This window comes from Geotrypetes seraphini, chromosome 4 (assembly GCF_902459505.1).
Source record: "Geotrypetes seraphini chromosome 4, aGeoSer1.1, whole genome shotgun sequence".
NCBI lineage: Eukaryota > Metazoa > Chordata > Amphibia > Gymnophiona > Dermophiidae > Geotrypetes > Geotrypetes seraphini.
This window is the reverse complement of record NC_047087.1, coordinates 242,991,043-243,013,109: the sequence shown is the minus strand read 5'-3', so window position 1 is coordinate 243,013,109 and position 22,067 is coordinate 242,991,043. Positions and strand designations below refer to the sequence as shown.

The 22,067-nt window shown below is 46.4% G+C and overlaps 1 protein-coding gene across 3 annotated transcripts in view; it reads left to right on the top strand.

Annotated features, from left to right (window-relative positions):
- Positions 1 to 2,240: 2,240 nt before the first annotated feature.
- The window catches only part of LOC117359162 (solute carrier family 22 member 15-like), a 150,439-nt gene continuing 130,612 nt past the window's right edge, over positions 2,241 to 22,067 (top strand). Inside the window, exon 1 of one of the 3 annotated variants that reach the window (XM_033941443.1) lies at positions 2,241 to 2,311. Coding sequence is in view for 1 of the 3 variants with exons in the window: in XM_033941441.1 (XP_033797332.1) it covers positions 2,683 to 2,766 (84 nt within the window). In the remaining 2 variants the exon portion in view is untranslated. Of the gene's footprint in view, positions 2,312 to 2,562; positions 2,767 to 3,325; positions 3,390 to 22,067 lie in introns of those variants that run through there. The other 2 variants (XM_033941441.1, XM_033941442.1) reach the window with 2 other exon arrangements.

The following is a 22,067-nucleotide window of genomic DNA, read 5'->3' as shown; positions in this document are numbered from 1 at the left end:
AGATAACAAAAATAAAACAAAAAATAGAAAATAAAATACCATTTTATTGGACTAATAGTGTATTGCAATCTGTGTTCCTCCTGAGATTTCAAGTGTGCCGCAATACACCAGGGAGGAGGAGAGGTGCTGGCTGCCTGTCTACAAGACATGCCTCTTTAAGATGTGCTCAAGGCAGTATGTAAGAGGCTGCCTTTTCCTAGGTACACTTTTGTTATGGGACATGTGGATTATTACTAAAAATCATGTTTTTCATATAGAAGAGGGGATTGTTAAAAAAATGATGGGCCCTGGGTGTCACATATTCTATCTAGGTATGCCATTGACTGGGCTTGATGGACCTTCAGTCTGTCCCAATATTGCAATTCTTATGACTTTGTATGATTTTAGACTCCTGCTGCAGGCCTTGTGTCTGAAAATGGATGTCGTCAATTTAATTAAAGACATCTAATTAATTCACAATGGGTTTCTCACCATTTTTTTTGCCACTGGTGGACTGTCCTCTGCTGTTTTGTATCACTGTCATAGTACAGTATATTAAAGACAGACTTGTACTGCGATATTATACTAAAGTGTATACTGTGTTACTGACTTTCATTATATGTATTTTAATATAAATGCTAAAACAACCTGAGCCCTAATTGCAGCTAGCACTAAGTTTCCAACCTTTGGAGTTGCACTGGGTAAACCGTAGCTGTAAGTACAGACTCCGCTCAGTGGCGTACCAAGGGGGGGGGGAAAGAGGGGAGGGGGGAGGTCTGCCCCGGGTGCAGCCTTAGGGGGGAAAATTCAGCAGTGAATGGTGTTGAAACAGCTCCCTTTCTCCCTCCCTGCCCCTTACCTTCGTGGCGCTTTCCCGCCCGCCCGACAACAGGCCTGGTCCGACAAACCTCCCTGCCCTGTGGCTGCGAGTCTAAATTACCTTCTTACAGCAGCTGGAGTATTGAAGCTGCATGTGGCTGCTGTAAAGGTCATCTCTGACGCAACCGGAAGTTGCATCAGAGACGACCTTTAGGGCAGCCATATGAAACTACAACGCTCGGCTGCTGTAAGAAGGTAATTTAGACTCGCGTTGGGAGTGCCGAGATGTGACTGTGAAGGCCACCAGAAGCAGGAAGCAGAAGATTGCATCAGGCTGTGAGTTTGTTGGGCCGCCAGTCTGCCATGAACCTGCTCATTGCCTAGGGTAGGCTGATTGGGGCGCTTGGAGCACCAGAAGTGGGCCCGAGTGTTGATGCGGCCATAGGAGGAGCTGCAAGTGCCGGCCGGGTATATGCTCATCGTCATTGGAGTTCTGGCAGCTGCGGCGCAACTTGATGGGGCCTGATGGGGGTGTGGGGTGTGAAAGCGCCACGAAGTTAAGGGAGAAAAGGAGCTGATTCAACTCGGCGGCGGCAGTAAGGAGGGGAGGGAGCGCGATAGGGACCGGGCTGGCTGTGCACCCCCCCTAAGGCTGCACCTGGGGTGACCCTCCCCCCCCCCCCTTGGTACGCCACTGCATAGGAAAGAAGATGCCATATAGGGAGGAACAGAGAGATGGCAGACAGTGGATGGAAGGAAGACAGTAACAAGACGATGAGGAAAACAGAAACCAGAGAAGACAAAGGCAGAACAAAAATTTTCTATTTATTTATTGCTTTAGGAGACGTATGTCACTGTTTCTTTGGTGTTGCATTTTATGCAGAGTCCAGCTTCTTGCTGGTTCAATTTAACCTTTGTCTACGTATTTCTATTTTATCTCCCCTTTTACAAAACTGTGGAGCGTTTTTTAGCACCAGCCGTGGTGGTAGCCGCTCTGATGCTCAGAATTCTATGAGCGTCAGAGCTGTTACCACCGTGGCTAAAATCCACGCTAGTTTTTGTAAAAGGGGGAGGGGTTAGTTTGTGATGACATATTCCATACTAGGTGAAGGTATTTTCTGTGTTCTGTGTGTTCGAAAGACATGGTTTTCTGTTAGGATTGACGGTGTAGGATTGATCTGTACTAGTCTGGCTTGTTTAGTTTTACAATGGGTGTATTGATGTACTGCTCACTGTAATATGTAAGATGCTGCCTTTTCCTAGGTACTCGTGTGTGACGTGTGGCTTGTTACTAAAAATCATGTTTTCGTACAGATGGGGGGGTTGCCAAAATATGATGGGCCCCAGGTGTCACATATGCTAGGTACGCCACTGGCTCCGCTATTTAAAAACGATTAGGGTGTCAAACTCACTACACTTTCGTCCTTTCTTAGTACTTGACTCAGCCTCCTAGAACCAGCTCCTCCGTCTGGACGGTGTAATGCGACCGATAAAATTCTCTTCACTTGCCTAGGTTTGTTTCAGTTAATGTTTACAAACTTCACAATCTGCCGCCTTCGGTCACGTCTTTTTCACTTTATACAGCAGAGGGCGCGCTACGACTAAGCCAAGTGCAAGCAAGGGACAGCTACAGCAGACTCTTGGTCACGTGAAGGAGGAATAGTAAATCAACTACAGAATTACTGTAAATGGGTTGCAACGTTCAGGCGCTTACGTTTCTATGGCCGCGTCAGAAACTCGCTCATAAGTTACCGGAAGGTAAACAAGCTGCTCTGCATGACGTTACTGCTGCTCCAGTAGGAGGTGCTTTCCGCGCTCAAGGCTTTTTGCTACCTGTAGCTATGATACTTTTCCTGCTCGAAAAAGAGGAACTGTGCTCACGGGATGGACTTGGATGAAGCCTTTTGCTCCGCGGGGGAATTTGGCAGATGCCAGAGGTGGCTGGCGGCTGTCTTGGTACTGCTCCAGGTCTGTCTCGCGCCTGCGTAGATGTATGAATTCTGTGGTAAAGAAACGGAGCCGTGGCTGTTTAGAGCGCGAGATATTACTACTGGCCAGTGTGAATGAAAAAGTGTAGCGTAGACTTTTCACGAGGGGGTTTGCGGGGTTGTCATGGAAGGCTTGCGAGAAAAACACTGCTTTGTGACGCAACAATAAATTCAATGGATTTTGCCACCAAGCTTTTAAGCCGTCGTGCACTGTTACATTAATTATAGGAGTCCATGTATTCAAAAGAAGTGGGGCTAATAAACTATTTGCAGTTCTGCAGGAAAAGTGAGAAAAATTTACTTGATATCTGGGGTGCTCACAGTGGAGTAGTAAGGGGGGGGGGTGAATCGCCCCAGCACCATCTTGGTGGGGGTGCAGGCACCTCTCCCACCCCCCATGCGCCCTCCCTTACCTCCACCTCTGTCCCTCCTTTAAATCTTACAAACATGAGCAACTTCTCAGGCCTTCTGTTCCCGCTGGCCTAGCTTCCCTCTGAAATCACATCTGGGTAGTGGGACCAGGAAATGACTTCAGAGGGAAAGCCAATGCTGCAGCGAGCAGCAGGCCAGAGAAGCTGCTCCTGCAGGTGAAGATTTAACGAGGTATGGGACGACGTGAGGGGGGGGGGGGCAGAGATGAGGGTGTCTCCTACCCTCGCTATGCCACTGGTTCTCAGGGTTACTAGATTGTTCAAGAAGAAAACAGGACATGTGACTCCAGCCCGTTCTGCCTCATCCCCACACTAACATCTCTTTTTCAAGTTTAATCAAATTTGATAAATCGCTTATTACATACTAAGCGAGTGACATTAAAATATATGTTGTACAGCTTTAAAAGGGGATAAAAACAAACTGACAAAACAGACAGACTCAGATACATAAGGGAAGGGAAAAGATAAGGTAAAAGTTACAAAATTACTGTTATTCAGATGAGAAAAAAGAAAAAGGCAGGTAGGGGAAAACATAAGGATTGGGATAAAATTGTTAAAAAGGATTGTTTAAAGATTAAAAGAAGCTTTAAAAAGAAAAGTTTTTAAATTGGTTTTAAATATATCGAGGTCTTTAACTTCTCTTATGTATAAAGGCAGGGCATTCCAGGTAAGAGGGGCCATTACTGAAAATATGTCATGAAGTCTGGTTCCAATAATTTTCAAGGAAGGAACCATAAGCAACCCTTGAGTTGTAGAACGCAGAGAACGTGTCATGTTATGTGGAATTAGTAACCGGTTTATAAATTGAGGTTCATTGGTGGATAGTGTTTTAAATACTAGAAGTAATATTTTTTATCCCAGGACAAGCAGGCAGCATATTCTTTACGCATGGGTGACGTCACCGACGGAGCCCCCGGTACGGACCTTTTTACTAGAAAGTTCTAGTTGGCCGCACCGCGCGTGCGCGAGTGCCTTCCCGCCCGACGGAGGAGTGCGTGGTCCCCAGTTTCTTCGTTTCCGCGGAGCGAAGAAGACGTGCGTTTTTCAACTAAGATTGAAATCCTCTTTTTGCCTTCCCGCTCGCGTTCTTTTTCATTTTTATTCACCTTCGGGTGCTTTTTTCTTTCATTTAAAAAAAAAAAAAAAAAAAATATTTTCTTTTGACTTCGTTTTTCGTTCTTGCCCCGGCGGGGCCTGTTGTCACGATCCAGGCCTCGGGGTTTGATTTTGCGGAGGCCGTGTTTCCATTCATGCCCCCGCAGCCCGGTTTTAAGAAGTGCCAGCGGTGTGCACGCCCGATCTCCCTCACTGACCCACACAATTGGTGTTTACAGTGCTTGGGACCTGAGCATCGGGCGGACTCCTGCACCCACTGTGCCACTCTTAAAAAACGCACTTTGAAGAATCGTCAAATCCAGCAAAGTCTACTGTTCGGCACCGGCCCGACTATGGACTCGACTTCTTCAACTGCGGCACCGTCGAAATCGGCACCGACCACTTCGACACCGCCTGAAACTACATCGGCGCCATCGGCGCCACCGGCGCCAGGTAAGCCGGCTAAGAAGCCTTCCACCCTTGAGCGCCCTCCCACCTCGGTGGCGACACCAGCTCTTTCGGCTCCACGCCGAACCAAAAAGCGCTCCGCTCCGATATCGGTGAGTGCCTCGTCATCGGCCTCCTCATCGCCGGAGCGTAGAGCGGCACCCATGGAACCAAAGCAGAAAAAAGTGGTTCCGGTGCCACCCCTGGATGACCGCATTGCGGCCATCCTCCAGGATAAGTTGCAGGAACAACTCCAACAGCAACTTAAACAGCTCTTGCCCTCTATCCTGGCACCGCTACTTTCGGTACCAGACCGGCCCGAGCCCCGCACCGTCCAACAGGTATCCACGCCATCGGTACCTATGGACTCCTCCATGCCCATTCTCTCGGCGCCACATCTCCAGGCCCATGCCGAGGCTGTCGCCTTGACGACGACCGATCCTCCTCGGGACCGAACGGAACACCGGTCTTCCCGCGAACCTGACCGGCACCGTTCTTCCCGGGACCGAGACAGACACAGGTCTTCATCCCCCGGTACCGTCTCGGTACGCTCAGGCAAGTCTCGGTCTAAAACTCACCATACCGAGCCTTCCACTCCAGTCTCTCGACACACGCACACCGATGTCAGAGACCCGGACCTCTGGGAAGAATCCCCCCTCGGTACCGAGGAGGATGCATCGTCGTCGGACGAAGAGCCTTCGGCCCCCGATACCACATCTAAACCTGAGCAATCTTCCTTTTCTAAATTTCTCAGGGAGTTATCGGGGGCCTTATCCTTGCCTCTGGAATCTGACTCTAAGAAGTCACAGGCTTTCCTGGAGGCATTAGATTTCGATCAACCCCCTAAAGAGTTCCTAAAGTTGCCCGTGCATGACATCCTACGGGAAACTTTTTATAAAAATTGGGAGAATCCACTGACTGTCCCTGGGGCGCCCCGTAAACTGGATAGCCTTTACAGGGTTATTCCAATCCCGGGATTTGATAAACCCCAGCTGCCCCATGAGTCTCTCCTGGTAGAGTCCACTTTAAAAAAGACTCAGGGCTCTAGTGTTTATGCCTCCACCCCTCCTGGCAGAGAGGGCAAAACTATGGACAAGTTTGGCAAGCGGCTCTACCAGAATGCCATGCTTGCCAACAGGGCAAACAACTACTCTTTCCATTTTTCTTTCTACCTGAAACATCTGGTAATGCAACTCTCCGCCATGCAAAAGTACATGCCGGAGCACAAGGTTCCACTATTCCAGCAGCACATCTCCAGCCTGCTTCAACTGAGAAAATTTATGGTGCGCTCTATCTATGACTCTTTTGAGCTCACCTCCCGTGCATCTGCCATCGCTGTGGCTATGCGCCGCCTGGCCTGGCTCAGGGTCTCTGATCTGGACGTCAACCATCAGGACAGACTAGCCAACGCCCCATGTCTGGGAGACGAATTATTCGGAGAGTCCCTGGATACCACCACACAGAAACTCTCCGCCCATGAGACCAGATGGGATACTCTCATTAAACCAAAAAAGAAGGCGCCTCCTGCTCGTCCTTACCGACCGCAGACTTCTTATCAGCGCAGGTTCTCCGCTAGGCCGCTCAACCCACCTTCGCAGCAACCTAGGCGGGCCCGCCAACACCAACACACCCAGGCTCGTGCACAGTCTAATCAACCTGCCAAGCCTCTTCCTCCTGCCAAACCTTCTCAGCCCTTTTGACTTCTCTCTCCAGGGCTTAGCCAGTCTTCCACCCTCATTGCCTCTTCCTCAGCCAATCGGAGGCAGGCTACACATTTTCATCAGCCGTTGGGAGGTCATCACATCGGACCAGTGGGTCCTCAACATCATCCGCCACGGCTACTCTCTCAACTTCCAGACTCTTCCACCAGACAATCCTCCCGTAGAGTCTGCTTCTCTTTCAACTCAAACCCCCCTCCTTCTGAGGGAGGTCCAATCCCTCCTTCTTCTCAATGCCATCGAAGAAGTACCTCCGGAACAAAGAGGCCGGGGATTCTACTCCCGTTACTTTCTAGTTCCAAAGAAGACAGGAGACCTACGTCCCATTCTCGATCTCAGGGACCTCAACAAGTGTCTAGTCAAGGAGAAGTTCAGAATGCTCTCCCTTGCCACGCTTTACCCTCATCTCTCTCAGAACGACTGGCTATGTTCCCTGGACCTCAAAGAGGCCTACACTCACATCCCAATCAATCCAACTTCACGGCGCTACCTCCGATTCCAGGTGCACCATCGCCATTATCAGTACAAAGTGCTACCTTTTGGCCTCGCTTCATCACCCAGGGTGTTCACCAAATGCCTCATTGTGGCGGCGGCCTTCCTCAGGTCTCACAACCTTCAGGTGTTTCCCTACTTGGACGATTGGTTGGTGAAAGCACCTACGTGTCCGCTTGTGCTACAAGCCACTCATCATACCATCTCTCTCCTCCATCTTCTGGGGTTCGAGATCAACTACCCCAAGTCGCACCTGTTTCCCACACAGCGCCTTCAATTCATTGGAGCAGTTCTCGACACCACACTAATGAGGGCGTTTCTCCCCTCCGACCGTCAGCGGAATCTGCTCCGCCTGTGTCGTCAGGTGCTCCTTCATTACTCCATTCCTGCCAGACAGATGATGGTCCTCCTGGGCCACATGGCCTCGACGGTGCATGTGCTTCCCCTGGCACGACTCCACCTCAGGACACCTCAATGGACTCTGGCCAACCAGTGGTCACAGACCTCGAACCTTCTTTCTCATCCCATCTCTGTGACATCGTCTCTTCAGCGATCTCTACAATGGTGGTTGAACTCCTCAAATCTTTCCAGGGGCCTTCTTTTTCATCTGCCCCCGCATTCCATGATCATCACCACGGATGCCTCCCCTTATGCATGGGGAGCTCACCTGGGAGACCTACGCACCCAAGGTCTTTGGACCCCACAGGAGCGTCTACATCACATCAATTTCCTAGAACTACGAGCCATGTTCTACGCTCTCAAGGCCTTCCAGCACCTTCTTTGTCCTCAGGTTCTGCTCCTGTGCACGGACAACCAAGTCGCCATGTACTACATAAACAAACAGGGCGGCACCGGATCTCGCCTCCTTTGTCAGGAGGCTCTTCGCATTTGGACCTGGGCCACGGCCCGCAGTCTCTTCCTCAAGGCTGTCTATATCCAGGGCGAACAGAACTCCCTGGCCGACAATCTCAGTCGCATCCTGCAACCTCACGAGTGGACTTTGGATCCTCCCACGCTCCTCTCCATTTTTGCTCGCTGGGGCACTCCGCAAGTGGACCTATTTGCAGCCCCTCACAACCATCAGCTGCCCCAGTTCTGCTCCAGACTCTTCTCTCCTCACCGTCTGGCCCCGGATGCATTCCTTCTCGATTGGACGGATCGGTTCCTCTATGCCTTTCCTCAAGTTTCAAGTTCAAGTTTCAAGTTTAATTTTATTTGATGTATCGCTTATTACAAACTAAGCGATTAACAAAGTATAACAATCATCGTTAAATTATATAATATTGGACACTAAAGGGGTAAAATAATGGTAAAATAATATTTCTTTAACTAATCTACCTCTGATGTTGCGGACTTTATCCAAACTCCGCAGGGACGGAGCCACCATGATCCTCATAGCTCCCCGGTGGCCTCGTCAACACTGGTTCTCCCTCCTGCTTCAACTCAGCTCCAGGGAGCCCATTCCTCTACCTGTGTTTCCTACTCTACTTACACAGCAGCATCAGTCTCTCCTACATCCCAATCTGTCTTCGCTCCACCTGACAGCTTGGTTTCTCTCGGGCTGACCTCTCCAGGAAATCTATCTCAGCCTGTCCGTCTCATTTTGGACGCCTCCAGGAAACCGGCCACTCTCCAATGTTACCATCAGAAGTGGACCAGGTTCTCCTCTTGGTGCCTCCGTCATCATCACAATCCCACCTCTTTAGCGGTGGAAACTGTTCTGGACTACTTGCTCTCCCTGTCCAACGCAGGCCTCAAGTCTACATCAATCAGAGTCCATCTCAGTGCCATCACGGCATTTCATGAGCCTGTCCTCGGAAAACCTCTCACGGCTCACCCTCTGGTTTCCTGATTCATGAGGGGCCTCTTCAACATCAAACCACCTCTGAAGCCTCCTCCGGTCGTCTGGGACCTGAATGTGGTGTTGTCTGCCCTCATGAAACCTCCTTTTGAGCCACTTGCCACAACTTCACTCAAATTTCTGACATGGAAGGTGCTTTTCCTCATTGCCATCACCTCTGCCAGGAGGGTTAGTGAGCTTCATGCACTAGTTGCCGATCCACCGTTCACTATTTTTCATCATGACAAGGTGGTTCTGCGCACCCATCCAAAGTTCCTCCCCAAGGTGGTCTCAGCTTTCCACCTCAACCAGTCCATTGTGTTGCCTGTTTTCTTCCCGAAACCTCATTCACATCCCGGGGAACAGGCATTGCACAGTCTTGATTGCAAGCGTGCCCTGGCTTACTATCTTGATCGTACAAGGGCTCACCGCTTGTCCCCTCAGCTCTTCCTGACCTTCGACCCGAATCGTTTGGGTCGACCGGTCTCTAAACGGACGCTATCCAACTGGCTTGCAGCTTGCATCGCGTTCTGTTATGCTCGGGCCGGTCTGTCACTGGACGGTGCTGTCACGGCCCACAGGGTGAGAGCTATGGCCGCTTCTGTTGCTTTCCTCCGTTCCACACCCATAGAGGAAATCTGCAAGGCGGCCACCTGGTCCTCAGTTCACACATTCACTACTCACTACTGTCTGGATGCTTTCTCCAGACGGGATGGGCACTTCGGCCAATCTGTACTTCAGAATTTATTTTCCTAATGGCCAACCATCCCTCCTCCCTCTTTGTTAGCTTGGAGGTCACCCATGCGTAAAGAATATGCTGCCTGCTTGTCCTGGGATAAAGCACAGTTACTTACCGTAACAGGTGTTATCCAGGGACAGCAGGCAGATATTCTTACGTCCCACCCACCTCCCCGGGTTGGCTTCTTAGCTGGCTTATACTAACTGGGGACCACGCACTCCTCCGTCGGGCGGGAAGGCACTCGCGCACGCGCGGTGCGGCCAACTAGAACTTTCTAGTAAAAAGGTCCGTACCGGGGGCTCCGTCGGTGACGTCACCCATGCGTAAAGAATATCTGCCTGCTGTCCCTGGATAACACCTGTTACGGTAAGTAACTGTGCTATATGTTACTAGTCTTTAAGCCCGTTACATTAACGGGTGCTAGAATACTGTTCACCCTCTATGTTGCCCCTTCCATTCACTGCCCTCTCTTCTCTTTCCATCTCTCTCTCTCTCTCTCCCATATGGCCTCTCTCCATCTCCTCCTTCCTTTTGCCTTGGTCTGGCATACCTTCCTCCTTCCCTACAAGCCATTCTCTCCCCCTCTGCTCCCTTTCCTCATTTAACTACTTCATTGGTCAGCAGCAGCATTCACAATTCATTGCTGTTGCTGGCTTCAGGTCTTTCTCTCTGGCCGGTCCTGTCTTCATGAAAACAGGAAGTAGGCAGGACCGGCCAGAGAGGAAGGCCTGAAGCCAGCAACAGCAGCGAATTGTAAACGCTGCTGCTGCCTGAAGCACCCGAGGCAGATGCTTCTCTCCCCTCCCAGTCCAACCCCCGCTGACTCTGCGACCCTCCCAGCAAGATGACTTTAATATCAAACCTCCCTCCAGCGTTGGCAGCTGCAGCACGCTAAACAGGCTGCTTCGGCTTTCTTCTGCCGTTGAGTCTCTCTGTTGCGTCATTGATGACGTCATCGGTGACGCGGCAGAGGGACTCAACTGCAGGAGAAAGCCCGAAGCAGCCTGTTTAACGTGCAGCGACTGCCAACGCTGGAGGGATGTTTGTACCGGTGCAGAAGCGATATGTCTCTCCCCCTCCAGTACCTGTGCAGCACTTTGCTGCGGCGCATCCTTCCATGGGGGGGGGGTTTGCACAGTGGGAGCCGGGTGAGAGCGGCGATCTCAAGTTGGGGGGGGGTTTGCACAGTGGGAGCCGGGTGAGAGCGGTGATCTCCAGTTGGGGTTTTTTTTTGTTTGTTTTAAGTTGAAACTGGCACTGCAGCTCCTCTCTCGATCCTGGTGCAGTTCGAGAGAGGAGCCGGTACCATTCACAGTGAGAGGCGGGGGTGAGGAAGGCCGCCGCAGCTGTGTAATTTTTTTTTTTATTTGAAAGCCGCCGCGAGCAAGTGGTGACGTAAAACCCACGCATGCGCAATCGTGTTTTCGCGACGGATCAGGGAACACGATTTTTTAGTGCGCATGCGCGGCCTAGCATTTTATTATATTAGATTCGTTGATTAATGGGCTGTGTCTGGAGGGCCTCCAAGCATGCTTGTCCTGTCATTGTGTTGCATCTGCGCCTACCTGTAGGCTCTCCAGTTGCGGCCCTGAGCTGCCAATTTTTGAAAATCTGTCCAGATTTTCCCGGATGTCTGGTAATCATATGCTCAGTTACACATAGTTGCCACCTGTAGACGGACAACTCATCCGGGTTTTTGGAAGTAAAACCCAGATGTCTCAATTGAGGGGGGGGGGTTCTGTAAATCTTATTTTTAAAAGTTTCTGCTTGTCCTTTTAGGCTCTTCCACCTCCAAATTCTTAAAATTGCTAATTTTTTTTTTTGTTTTAGCATTTTGGAGGAGTTGTTTGGAGCCAAAATGCTGCCATGGTGGCCATCTTGGCTTTCCCGATTTTTTTTTTTTTTTTTTTTAGTTCTCCAGAAGCTTCAACTCGCCTTGTTTTGTCTCAGAGCTGGCAGGGATGGAGACCTGAGGCTTCTTTACCCCTAATTCATACCAAGTTTGCGATGGATGTGTGTCCGAAGACTGTCCTTGCGCCATGTGCTGCGTGGCACATGAAGGGAGGCGAGAGCAGTTGGCTTAGCCTCCCCTTTGCTCTCTAGGGCTGAGAAGTGTTGGTTGTGAGTAAATCCAGAGCTACTCTGCTCAGATCCAAAAAGCCTATGGGGCTCATAATCGAAAGAGAAAAACATCCAAAAACCGGCCTAAGTCGGCACTTGGACGAACATTGTCAAAATATGTCCAAGTGCCAATATTGAAAACGGGTTTTGGACGTATTTCTAAATAACTTAGGCCTTCATAGTGCTGCTGAATGACCAAAGCTAAACGGGGTGTTTCAGGAGGAGTGTCGAGGGCAGGAGTTGAGCAGGACGTGGGCCGGCTTAGACTTAGTCGTACAGCATGTATAACCGAAAGTTATACAGCCCAGGATTGACGGAACTTGGACGTTGTGACTTAGACCATTTAAAACATGGTCTAAGTCACAAAAACCCACCTAAAGTCACCAGATAAGCACTGCAAAAACATAATACAGACCCCCACACACTACCCCAGTGATCACCAACCCCCCCAACCCCATAAAAATCGTAAATCACACCTTTAAAATTCAGCCTCCAGACTATCATCACCTGGAAGCTTGGCATAGGAAAGCCTAGTCATCCAGCACAGAGGCGGCTTAAGCTTTCTTGGGGGTAGTTTAGGGACCCATGGAGAGGAGGACCCATGCCCATAAGCCCCTCTAATCACTGCATTGATGCTTAAACATGTGCACTCCCCTATACACCCCAAAACCCTTTTGTACTGGCATATAAGTGACTCCCGCAGCCATAAGGGCTATTGGGGGTGGTAGATAAGTGGGTCTAGGGGATTTTGGAGGTGGTTTGGGGGCTCACCATGACCTATAAGGGAGCTGTAGTGAGGAGAAGACATGGCACCCTTTTTGTGAAGTTCACAGCAGTGCCCTGTAAGGTACCCCCCTATTTAGATGCCATGTCTAGGTGTTCAGTCCATCACTTTGCAGACCCCTCCCACGTCCAACAGGGCTTGTTCTAGGCATTTTTGACTTGGTCGAAAAGTTGGACGAAAATGTGGTATAAAGATGGATGAGGAAAGCTAGATCCTACTTCAGCCAACAACACTTTGCCATCCTTGTCCAATCCATCATCCTCTCCAAACTAGATTACTGCAACGCCATCTACTTAAATCTATCAAAAAAAGTATTCTAAGACTCCAGCTAATCCAGAATACTGCAACCAAACTGATCTTCTCAAAACGCAAGTCTGACCATGCCTCCCCACTCCTTGCCAAACTTCATTGGCTCCCAATAATCTCCAGAATCCATTTCAAATGTTCCTGCCTGGCTTTCAAGATCATTCACGGAATCCTGCCTCCTCTTATCCCACTGTCTTTCAACTCCTCCAGTCCCGACTCCTCCAGAACTGCCCAAAAGCTTAAACTAGCTTTCCCCTCTCCACGCGGCATCCACTATTCAGGCAAACTGGGAAAATCCCTTCTCTTCAAAATCACAGGTCTTTGGAACGACCTCACCACCCTGCTGCAGAACCTGAGCTCCCTTCAGTTATTCCGCAAACAACTGAAAACCTGGCTTTTCAGCAAATTGTAGCTCTATCCTTCCCCCCTTTCTCTCCCCCCTTCTACTCATAAGTTCATGTAATCCTTTTTCTTCTTCTCTACCCACTATTTTAAGTTCTTGTAAACCGTGTCGAGCTCCATTCTCATGGAGATGATGCGGTATATAAACTTAAGGTTTAGATTAGATTAGATTAGATTTAGCGACTTGGACGATCAGATCGGCAGGACGTATAGTAGACGATTTTCAAAATAAAAATTTGGACTTATTTTTCGAAAATGAGTCCTAGGCTGTTTTTTTTACTTTGGATGACTTATGACTTAGATGAAAATGGACTTAGACGTTCCTTTTGATTGTGCCCCTCCACGTCTCTGCTTATGTTAAGGCATGAGAAACTTTCTTGCACTTGTGCATTAAGGAAAAGGAAGAGCCTTTCTGTGCTTTGATCTCCTTGGTGTTAGCCTTTCTCCAGTATGGCCTTTGATGAGGGACTTGCAGTAGCATTTCTCAGAGTCCAAGTGGCAGAACTCTCTTATTTCAGGGCTTGAGGCCAAAAAGCTTCATTGGAGTCTTATCTGGACACAGCCAGATTCTTAAATGGGGCACTGCATTTCATGCCCTCGGTAAACACTTGTTCTTTACATGGATTCTTAACATAGTTTTGCAAGGCCTCATCCAAGCTCCATATGAGCCGCTGAAGGAAACGTCCTTGATGGATCTGGCACTCAAGATGTTCTTTCTTGTTCCTTTTGCAAGAAGAGTCTTGGACTCTTTCTTGCAGAGATCCTTTCCTCAAATTCACAGAGGCTGGCGTTTCTGTACACACCATTCCATCCTGGGTTGTTTTGGCTTTCCATGTCAATCAAGGAGTCAGGTTGCCAGTGTTCCAGTCCATAGTAACATAGTAGATGACGGCAGATAAAGACCCGAATGGTCCATCCAGTCTGCCCAATCTGATTCAATTTAAAATTTATTTTTTTTTTCTTCTTAGCTATTTCTGGGCAAGAATCCAAAGCTTTACCCGGTACTATGCTTGGGTTCCACCTGCCGAAATCTCTGTTAAGACTTACTCCAGCCCATCTACACCCTCCCAGCCATTGAAGCCCTCCCCTGCCCATCCTTCACCAAACGGCCATACACAGACACATACCGTGAAAGTCTGCCCAGTAACTGGCCTTAGTTCAATATTTAATATTATTTTCTGATTCTAAATCTTCTGTGTTCATCCCACGCTTCTTTGAACTCAGTCACAGTTTTACTCTCCACCACCTCTCTCGGGAGCGCATTCCAGGCATCCACCACCCTCTCCGTAAAGTAGAATTTCCTAATATTGCCCCTGAATCTACCACGCCTCAACCTCAAATTATGTCCTCTGGTTTTACCATTTTCCTTTCTCTGGAAAAGATTTTGTTCTACGTTAATACCCTTTAAGTATTTGAACGTCTGAATCATATCTCCCCTGTCTCTCCTTTCCTCTAGGGTATACATATTCAGGGCTTCCAGTCTCTCCTCATACGTCTTCTGGCACAAGCCTCCTATCATTTTCGTCGCCCTCCTCTGGACCGCCTCAAGTCTTCTTACGTCTTTCGCCAGATACGGTCTCCAAAACTGAACACAATACTCCAAGTGGGGCCTCACCAATGACCTGTACAGGGGCATCAACACCTTCTACTGACTACGCCTCTCTTTATACAGCCCAGAATCCTTCTGGCAGCAGCCACTGCCTTGTCACACTGTTTTTTCGCCTTTAGATCTTCGGACACTATCACCCCAAGGTCCCTCTCCCCGTCCGTGCATATCAGCTTCTCTCCTCCCAGCATATACGGTTCCTTCCTATTATTAATCCCCAAATGCATTACTCTGCATTGAATTTTAGTTGCCAGGCATTAGACCATTCCTCTAACTTTTGCAGATCCTTTTTCATATTCTCCACTCCCTCTTCGGTGTCTACTCTGTTACAAATCTTGGTATCATCTGCAAAAAGGCACACTTTTCCTTCTAACCCTTCAGCAATGTCACTTACATACATATTGAACAGGATTGGCCCCAGCACCGAACCCTGAGGGACTCCACTAGTCACCTTTCCTTCCTTCGAGCGACTTCCATTAACCACCACCCTCTGGCGTCTGTCTGACAGCCAGTTTCTGACCCAGTTCACCACTTTGGGTCCTAACTTCAGCCCTTCAAGTTTGTTCAACAGCCTCCTATGAGGAACTGTATCAAAGGCTTTGCTGAAATCCAAGTAAATTACATCTAGCATATGCCCTCGATCCAGCTCTCTGGTTACCCAATCAAAAAATTCAATCAGGTTCGTTTGGCACGATTTACCTTTTGTAAAGCCATGTTGCCTCGGATCCTGTAACCCATTAGATTCAAGGAAATACACTATCCTTTCTTTCAGCAACACTTCCATTATTTTTCCAACAACTGAAGTGAGGCTCACCGGTCTGTAGTTTCCTGCTTCATCCCTGTGACCACTTTTATGAATAGGGACCACATCCGCTCTCCTCCAATCCCCAGGAATCACTCCCGTCTCCAGAGATTTGTTGAACAAGTCTTTAATAGGACTCGCCAGAACCTCTCTGAGCTCCCTTAGTATCCTGGGATGGATCCCGTCTGGTCCCATCGCTTTGTCCACCTTCAGTTTTTCAAGTTGCTCATAAACACCCTCCTCCGTGAACGGCGCAGAATCTACTCCATTTTCTCGTGTAACTTTGCCAGACAATCTCGGTCCTTCTCCAGGATTTTCTTCTGTGAACACAGAACAGAAGTATTTGTTTAGCACATTTGCTTTCTCTCATCACTCTCCACATATTTGTTCCCAGCATCTTTTAGCCTAGCAATTCCATTTTTATCTTCCTCTTTTCACTAATATATCTGAAAAAATTTTAATCTCCCTTTTTTACATTTTTAGCCATTTGTTCTTCCGCCTGTGCCTTCGCCAAACATATCTCTCTCTTGGCTTCTTTCAGTTTCACCCTGTAGTCCTTTCTGCTCTCCTCTTCTTGGTTTTTTTTATATTTCATGAACGCCAACTCTTTCGCCTTTATTTTCTCAGCCACTAGGTTGGAGAACCATATCGGCTTCCTTTTTCTCTTGTTTTTATTGATTTTCTTCACATAAAGGTCCGTAGCCATTTTTATCGCTCCTTTCAGCTTAGACCACTGTCTTTCCACTTCTCTTATGTCCTCCCATCCTAACAGCTCTTTCTTCAGGTACTTTCCCATTGCATTAAAGTCCGTACGTTTGAAATCTAGGACTTTAAGTATCGTGCGGCCGCTCTCCACTTTAGCCGTTATATCAAACCAAACCGTTTGATGATCGCCACTACCCAGGTGAGCACCCACTCGAACATTAGAGATACTCTCTCCATTTGTGAGGACCAGATCCAATATCGCTTTTTCCCTTGTGGGTTCTGTCACCATTTGTCTGAGCAGAGCCTCTTGAAAGGCATCCACAATCTCCCTACTTCTTTCCGATTCCGCAGACGGAACATTCCAGTCCACATCCGGCAGGTTGAAATCTCCCAACAGCAGAACCTCCTCTTTCCTTCCAAACTTTTGGATATCCACAATCAGATCCTTATCAATTTGCTGCGATTGAGTCGGAGGTCTGTAGACTACACCCACGTAGATAGAAGTTCCATCTTCTCTTTTCAGAGCAATCCATATCGCTTCTTCCTCTCCCCAGGTCCCTTGCATTTCGGTCGCTTGGATATTGATCTTTACATAGAGAGCTACTCCTCCACCTTTATGACCATCTCTGTCCTTCCTAAAAAGATTATATCCCGGTATGTTTGCATCCCATCCATGTGATTCACTGAACCATGTCTCTGTGATAGCAACAATATCTAGATCTGCCTCTAATATCAGGGCTTGCAGATCATGAACTTTGTTGCTTAGACTGCGAGCATTTGTGGTCATCGCTTTCCAGCTATTTTTCAGCGATAATCTCCTTTTTTGTATGGATTTTTGTGTCGTTTCACTTTCCGTTGCAATACTAAGAAATGAGTTGCTGATATTGCTTATGTTGCAGCCTTTACTACTATCACATCTTTTCTTTTGCCGGGGGTGGTCTCTATAATTGTCCTTCGTACATACACCACCCCCACCTTCTAGTTTAAATGCCTAGAAAAATATTGTCTAAATTTCTCTGCAAGGTTTCTTTTTCCTGCTGTAGTAATATGTAGCCCATCAGTGCAATATAGCTTTTTGTCCTTCCATGTATTTCCCCATCCTCCTATGTACCTGAAGCTTTCTTGATGACACCAGGCTCTGAGCCATCTATTAAAGTCCTCTGTGTTTTTCACTCTTTGCTCTCCTTTTCCATATGCAGGCAGTATTTCAGAAAAAGCTAAAGTCTTTACAAAAGATTTCACGCCCTCACCAAGCTCCCGAAAAGCTTTCTGTGCTGCAAGTGTGGAGTTGTTGGCCAGGTCATTTGTTCCCAGATGGATAACAACATCAGTGTTAAAATCCTTAGTTTCTTCCTTAATTATAGTCAGTATTTGCCTGGAACTCCTGGTAGCTGAGGATCCTGGAAGACATTTCACTATTTTGGTCTCCTCGCCCTGTGTTCCAAGGTTAATGCCTCTGATGATGGAATCCCCCAACAGTAATAGTTTTCTGTTTTTGGCTTTTTTATTTGTACTTAGTGTGCGCTTGTTCTCTTGAGTTACCTTCATTGGTTCCAGTCCCACCTCCCTTCTGTTTTCCTGAGTATCGCAGTGCACTAGTGGAGCGAAGGAATTCTGTAGAGGTAATATTAGTGAAGGTGGATGTTTCTGTGTTACATGTCGCAGTCTTCCTGAGCCTACTGTGACCCATTTATTCCTGGGCTGTTTTATTCTTTGAGGTAGAGGTGGTAAGTTGGTATGATTTTGTGGAGTGATGGAAGCTGCTTTAATTGTATTCAATTCCTGTTTAAGTTTGCAGAGCTCCTCCTTAATACTGGCAAGTTGAAGACAGATGGGGCAAGCCTTAAGCCTCCAAATAGTATGTCTTGGAATTAAAGCACCACAGTGATTGCATAGAATAAAGGTCATCTTGATTGATTGTGAAGTGACTTGATTTGAGTAGTCCTGATTATATGGGTCTCTATATATGAATAGTGGTCCCTGGGGTTGGTGGGACTATAAGTAAGACTACTAGTAAGGCAGAAATATAGGCTCTATACCACCTAAAACACAGTATTTTAAACAAAACTGCAGGTTCTATCAGTGCTACCCTAAAACACAGGATTTATAACAGGATTTTCCCTACTTTAGTCACCCTGAGCCACAGACACCAGAAATATAGGCTTTATACCACCTAAAACACAGTATTTTAAACAAAAATGCAGGAAGAGGAAATAAGATTTAACAGAGGAAAGAGAAGGATTTTTTTTGTGCTTTTTTATATTTTTTTTAGTAAGAAACAGGGAGGAGAAGAGAAATTAAGCAGATATAATGCTGAAAACCAGTCAAAAGAGCAGAATATGAAATGCTGAGTAACTTAGCTTTTAGATGTTTACAGGGCAGCCTTGTTCACAGCAATGTCCCAAAGATAATGCAATTAACCTTAGAAGTAAAACAGAGCCCCTCCCTTCCCCACCTAATCAGACACAATGGCTAAAAACTAGTGAGTCAGAAATATAGGCTCTATACCACCTAAAACACAGTATTTTAAACAAAAATGCAGGTACTATCAGTGCTACCCTAAAACACAGGATTTATAACAGATTTTCCCTACTTTAGTCACCCTGAGCCACAGGCACCAGAAATATAGGCTTTATACCACCTAAAGCACAGTATTTTAAACAAAAATGCAGGAAGAGGAAATAAGATTTAACAGAGGAAAGAGAAGGATTTATTTTTTTGTGCTTTTTTATATTTTTTTAGTAAGAAACAGGGAGGAGAAGAGAAATTAAGCAGATATAATACTGAAAACCAGTCAAAAGAGCAGAATATGAAATGCTGAGTAACTTAGCTTTTAGATGTTTACAGGGCAGCCTTGTCCACAAGTTCTAAGAAGGAGGACCGGATTCTGAAAACGTTGGATGTAAGAAGAATGCTTCTCTGATATCTTGAGGTTGTAAGGTTTAGCCCCCCAAATGTAATGTTGAAGTGGCCTTACAATCCGCCAGGTCCCAGGTTCAATACCCTTGTTGAAGATCCAGTAGGAAGTAAAATTACTGACAAAGACCACTAAGAGTGCTTGCATAAAGAATATATATATATAAATATATATATATATATATATATATATTCTTTATGCAAGCACTCTTAGTGGTCTTTGTCAGTAATTTTACTTCCTACTGGATCTTCAACAAGGGTATTGAACCTGGGACCTGGCGGATTGTAAGGCAGAAATAAGCTTAATATTAACAGAGAAGCAGAATTTTATAAAGATACATCAAGCATTACAATTAATGAGAGAGAAAAGAAAGTTTACCTGCCTTACAGAGTCCAGAGGAAAGACAGAGAAGAAGGTGGTGATGTTCCAGACAGACAGAGGGGGGTGATGCAGAGAGGGGGCTTTTATAGGTTGGAGTCTTATTCTAAAAATAGAATCTATTGAAGTTAAGTACCCATATCTTTTGTAAACTGTTTGAAACAATGGTGAATAAGGTGAGTGGGGTGTGAGAGACTGGAGAAGGAGTGAAATGTAATTTCCAGTTTCACTCTGAATGGTTTCTGATTAACCTAACTACTATGTTAGACCATGTACCTGGACTTATTGTATATCTTAAGCTGTCCATCTTTGGCACTAGACATTAACACATCTTAGCACATCTTAGCTGTCTTTAGCACCTCTTCACTGTACCAAGGTCTTTTGTTACCTTTAAGCACTGATTTAATTTATGCTGAGGCAATCTGAGGCTGTTTGCACTAACATACCCTAAGGTCAGACATGAATGATATGATCTCCCATAGGCCTTTGCTGACATTGGTACGGCCAGCAAGTTAAGGCATCTCCCATACTTTTTTTTTTTTTTAAATGAAGGCAAGCTTGCGGGACCCTTCTATATGGCATGCACTTCTGCAACTGTTTTGTAAACAGCCAGTTTGTCCTTCGCAGATGCCTCTCTCACCTCCAACATTATATCAGCATGTCCCCTTGTCCTGTAGAATCTCCAAGCTATGAAGATAAATAGTTCCCATTATGAGTTCAAACCTCTGTCTTAAGTTGTAGTTATCTGGGCAGGGAAACCCAATATGCTATATCTTACCCGTCTTTGAGCGAATGAACAGTGCATAAGGGATGCAGGAAGCTGTTCTATGAGGGAGTTTTTTGCCAGTGAAAGTATCAAAAGCAGTTTTGATTTGTATCTTTTGGTTCTATACTGCTACATTAGTCTGAGGCTTTTTCTCCCTCTTTTTGGGTGCATGCTGGGTTTGAAGAGGGGGTGGGTACCTCGGTGCCACGATCACACATTTTGAATCATTATATGAACATTTTTTAAAATGTGCAATTTATTTAGTAAAGTTACACAAATTAACGGCTATTACCCTGAACCAGGTCTGCAAATCCTGATTTACCATGTATTTCAATGTACAGAAAAGATGGGCACTTAACCTCTACCTTTGTTAGATCAAGTGTAATTAAAAGTTGATTAATCACCTAATCAGACATTCAAGGCATTACACAATTCTAAAAATACTTTATAAAACAAACATGGAGAACAAAAATTCATACTGGACAGAAAGAACTCATAAGGAACCCGGGACAGAAATACAAGGGAAGGGGATTTTGAATGTCATGCAAACACAAAAAAAACCACACATACATGCAGATAAACGGTCTGTGCAAAAAGCAATCTCTGTACTTTCGTACAATTTTAGTCTCATATATCTTTCTTATAAACGTGGTATCTCGGTTGGAATAAAATCTTTCCTACACAAAAGATTAGTTCTTCCCTATTGGGCTGCTCAACTGCATTGCTCCTTATAATCCTACCTACATTTGCTGATTCCAGCTACATGAGCCTTTTACTCAGGTCAGAATTCATGCACATACTTTCTCTAAAATACTTTCAACATACGCGTATATTCTTGATTCCACTGCCTGCTCTGAGCAACTAGAAACAAATAAACCGTCCAGACGTGCTGTTCAGACGTCCTTTAACTCATTCACTTCCACCTCATTTCAAATTCTGGTTCCTTAAATACTTAAAGCACCACTCTCGTCTCCTTCTTAAAGCACTTCCTGTCTCTCTCTTGAAATTAAATGATCTTTTCTTTCATGAAACCTAGCAGGCAAAATCCAACAGATATTTATTACCCCTCCTCCATCTTCCTTTACAAATACAGCACAATAGAAATATAGCTAGTTCTAACCAATTCCCTGATTCCTGCAAACAGCTTACATCTATTGTCTAACTTCAGATCTACAGATTCAGTGTCGTTTACCAAACAGACAGACACAGTTCCTAGAATCCCTCCCTGCTGTTTCAATGATGGATCAAGTCATTTACTAGAGCAACAAAAAAGAAACAGGAGAGGAATGATCAATTCCTCCACTTACCAGTTTGGTGACCAACCCCAGACAGATACCTGCACTTTAAACCAGGACTCGATTAATCAGTTGAGCCGGCCAGAGCCACGAGATCTACAAATTCCAAGAGGAATTAAGCCGGCTTAGCAGACAGGTCAGTTCTCAGACCAGACACAAGTGACCAATCGAGTAGCCTGTGGTCAAAAGATCTTCAAGTCCCTGTTTGGGTGCCAAATGAAAGGTCACTTTGGGCAGCCACAAAATTTAGAGACTTGAAGAAAGCATAGATGTTTATTAGCATACGTATGCGACTCCTGAGCTGGCTTCAGAAGTCTCAAAAACAGGAAGTTACAGAGATATTTATACATCTGGCTATACAACTGAATTCTAGAAAAATCTTTTCACGTGTTACTTTTCTTAACAATCATTGGTGCTAAGCTCACACTAGCAGGTCA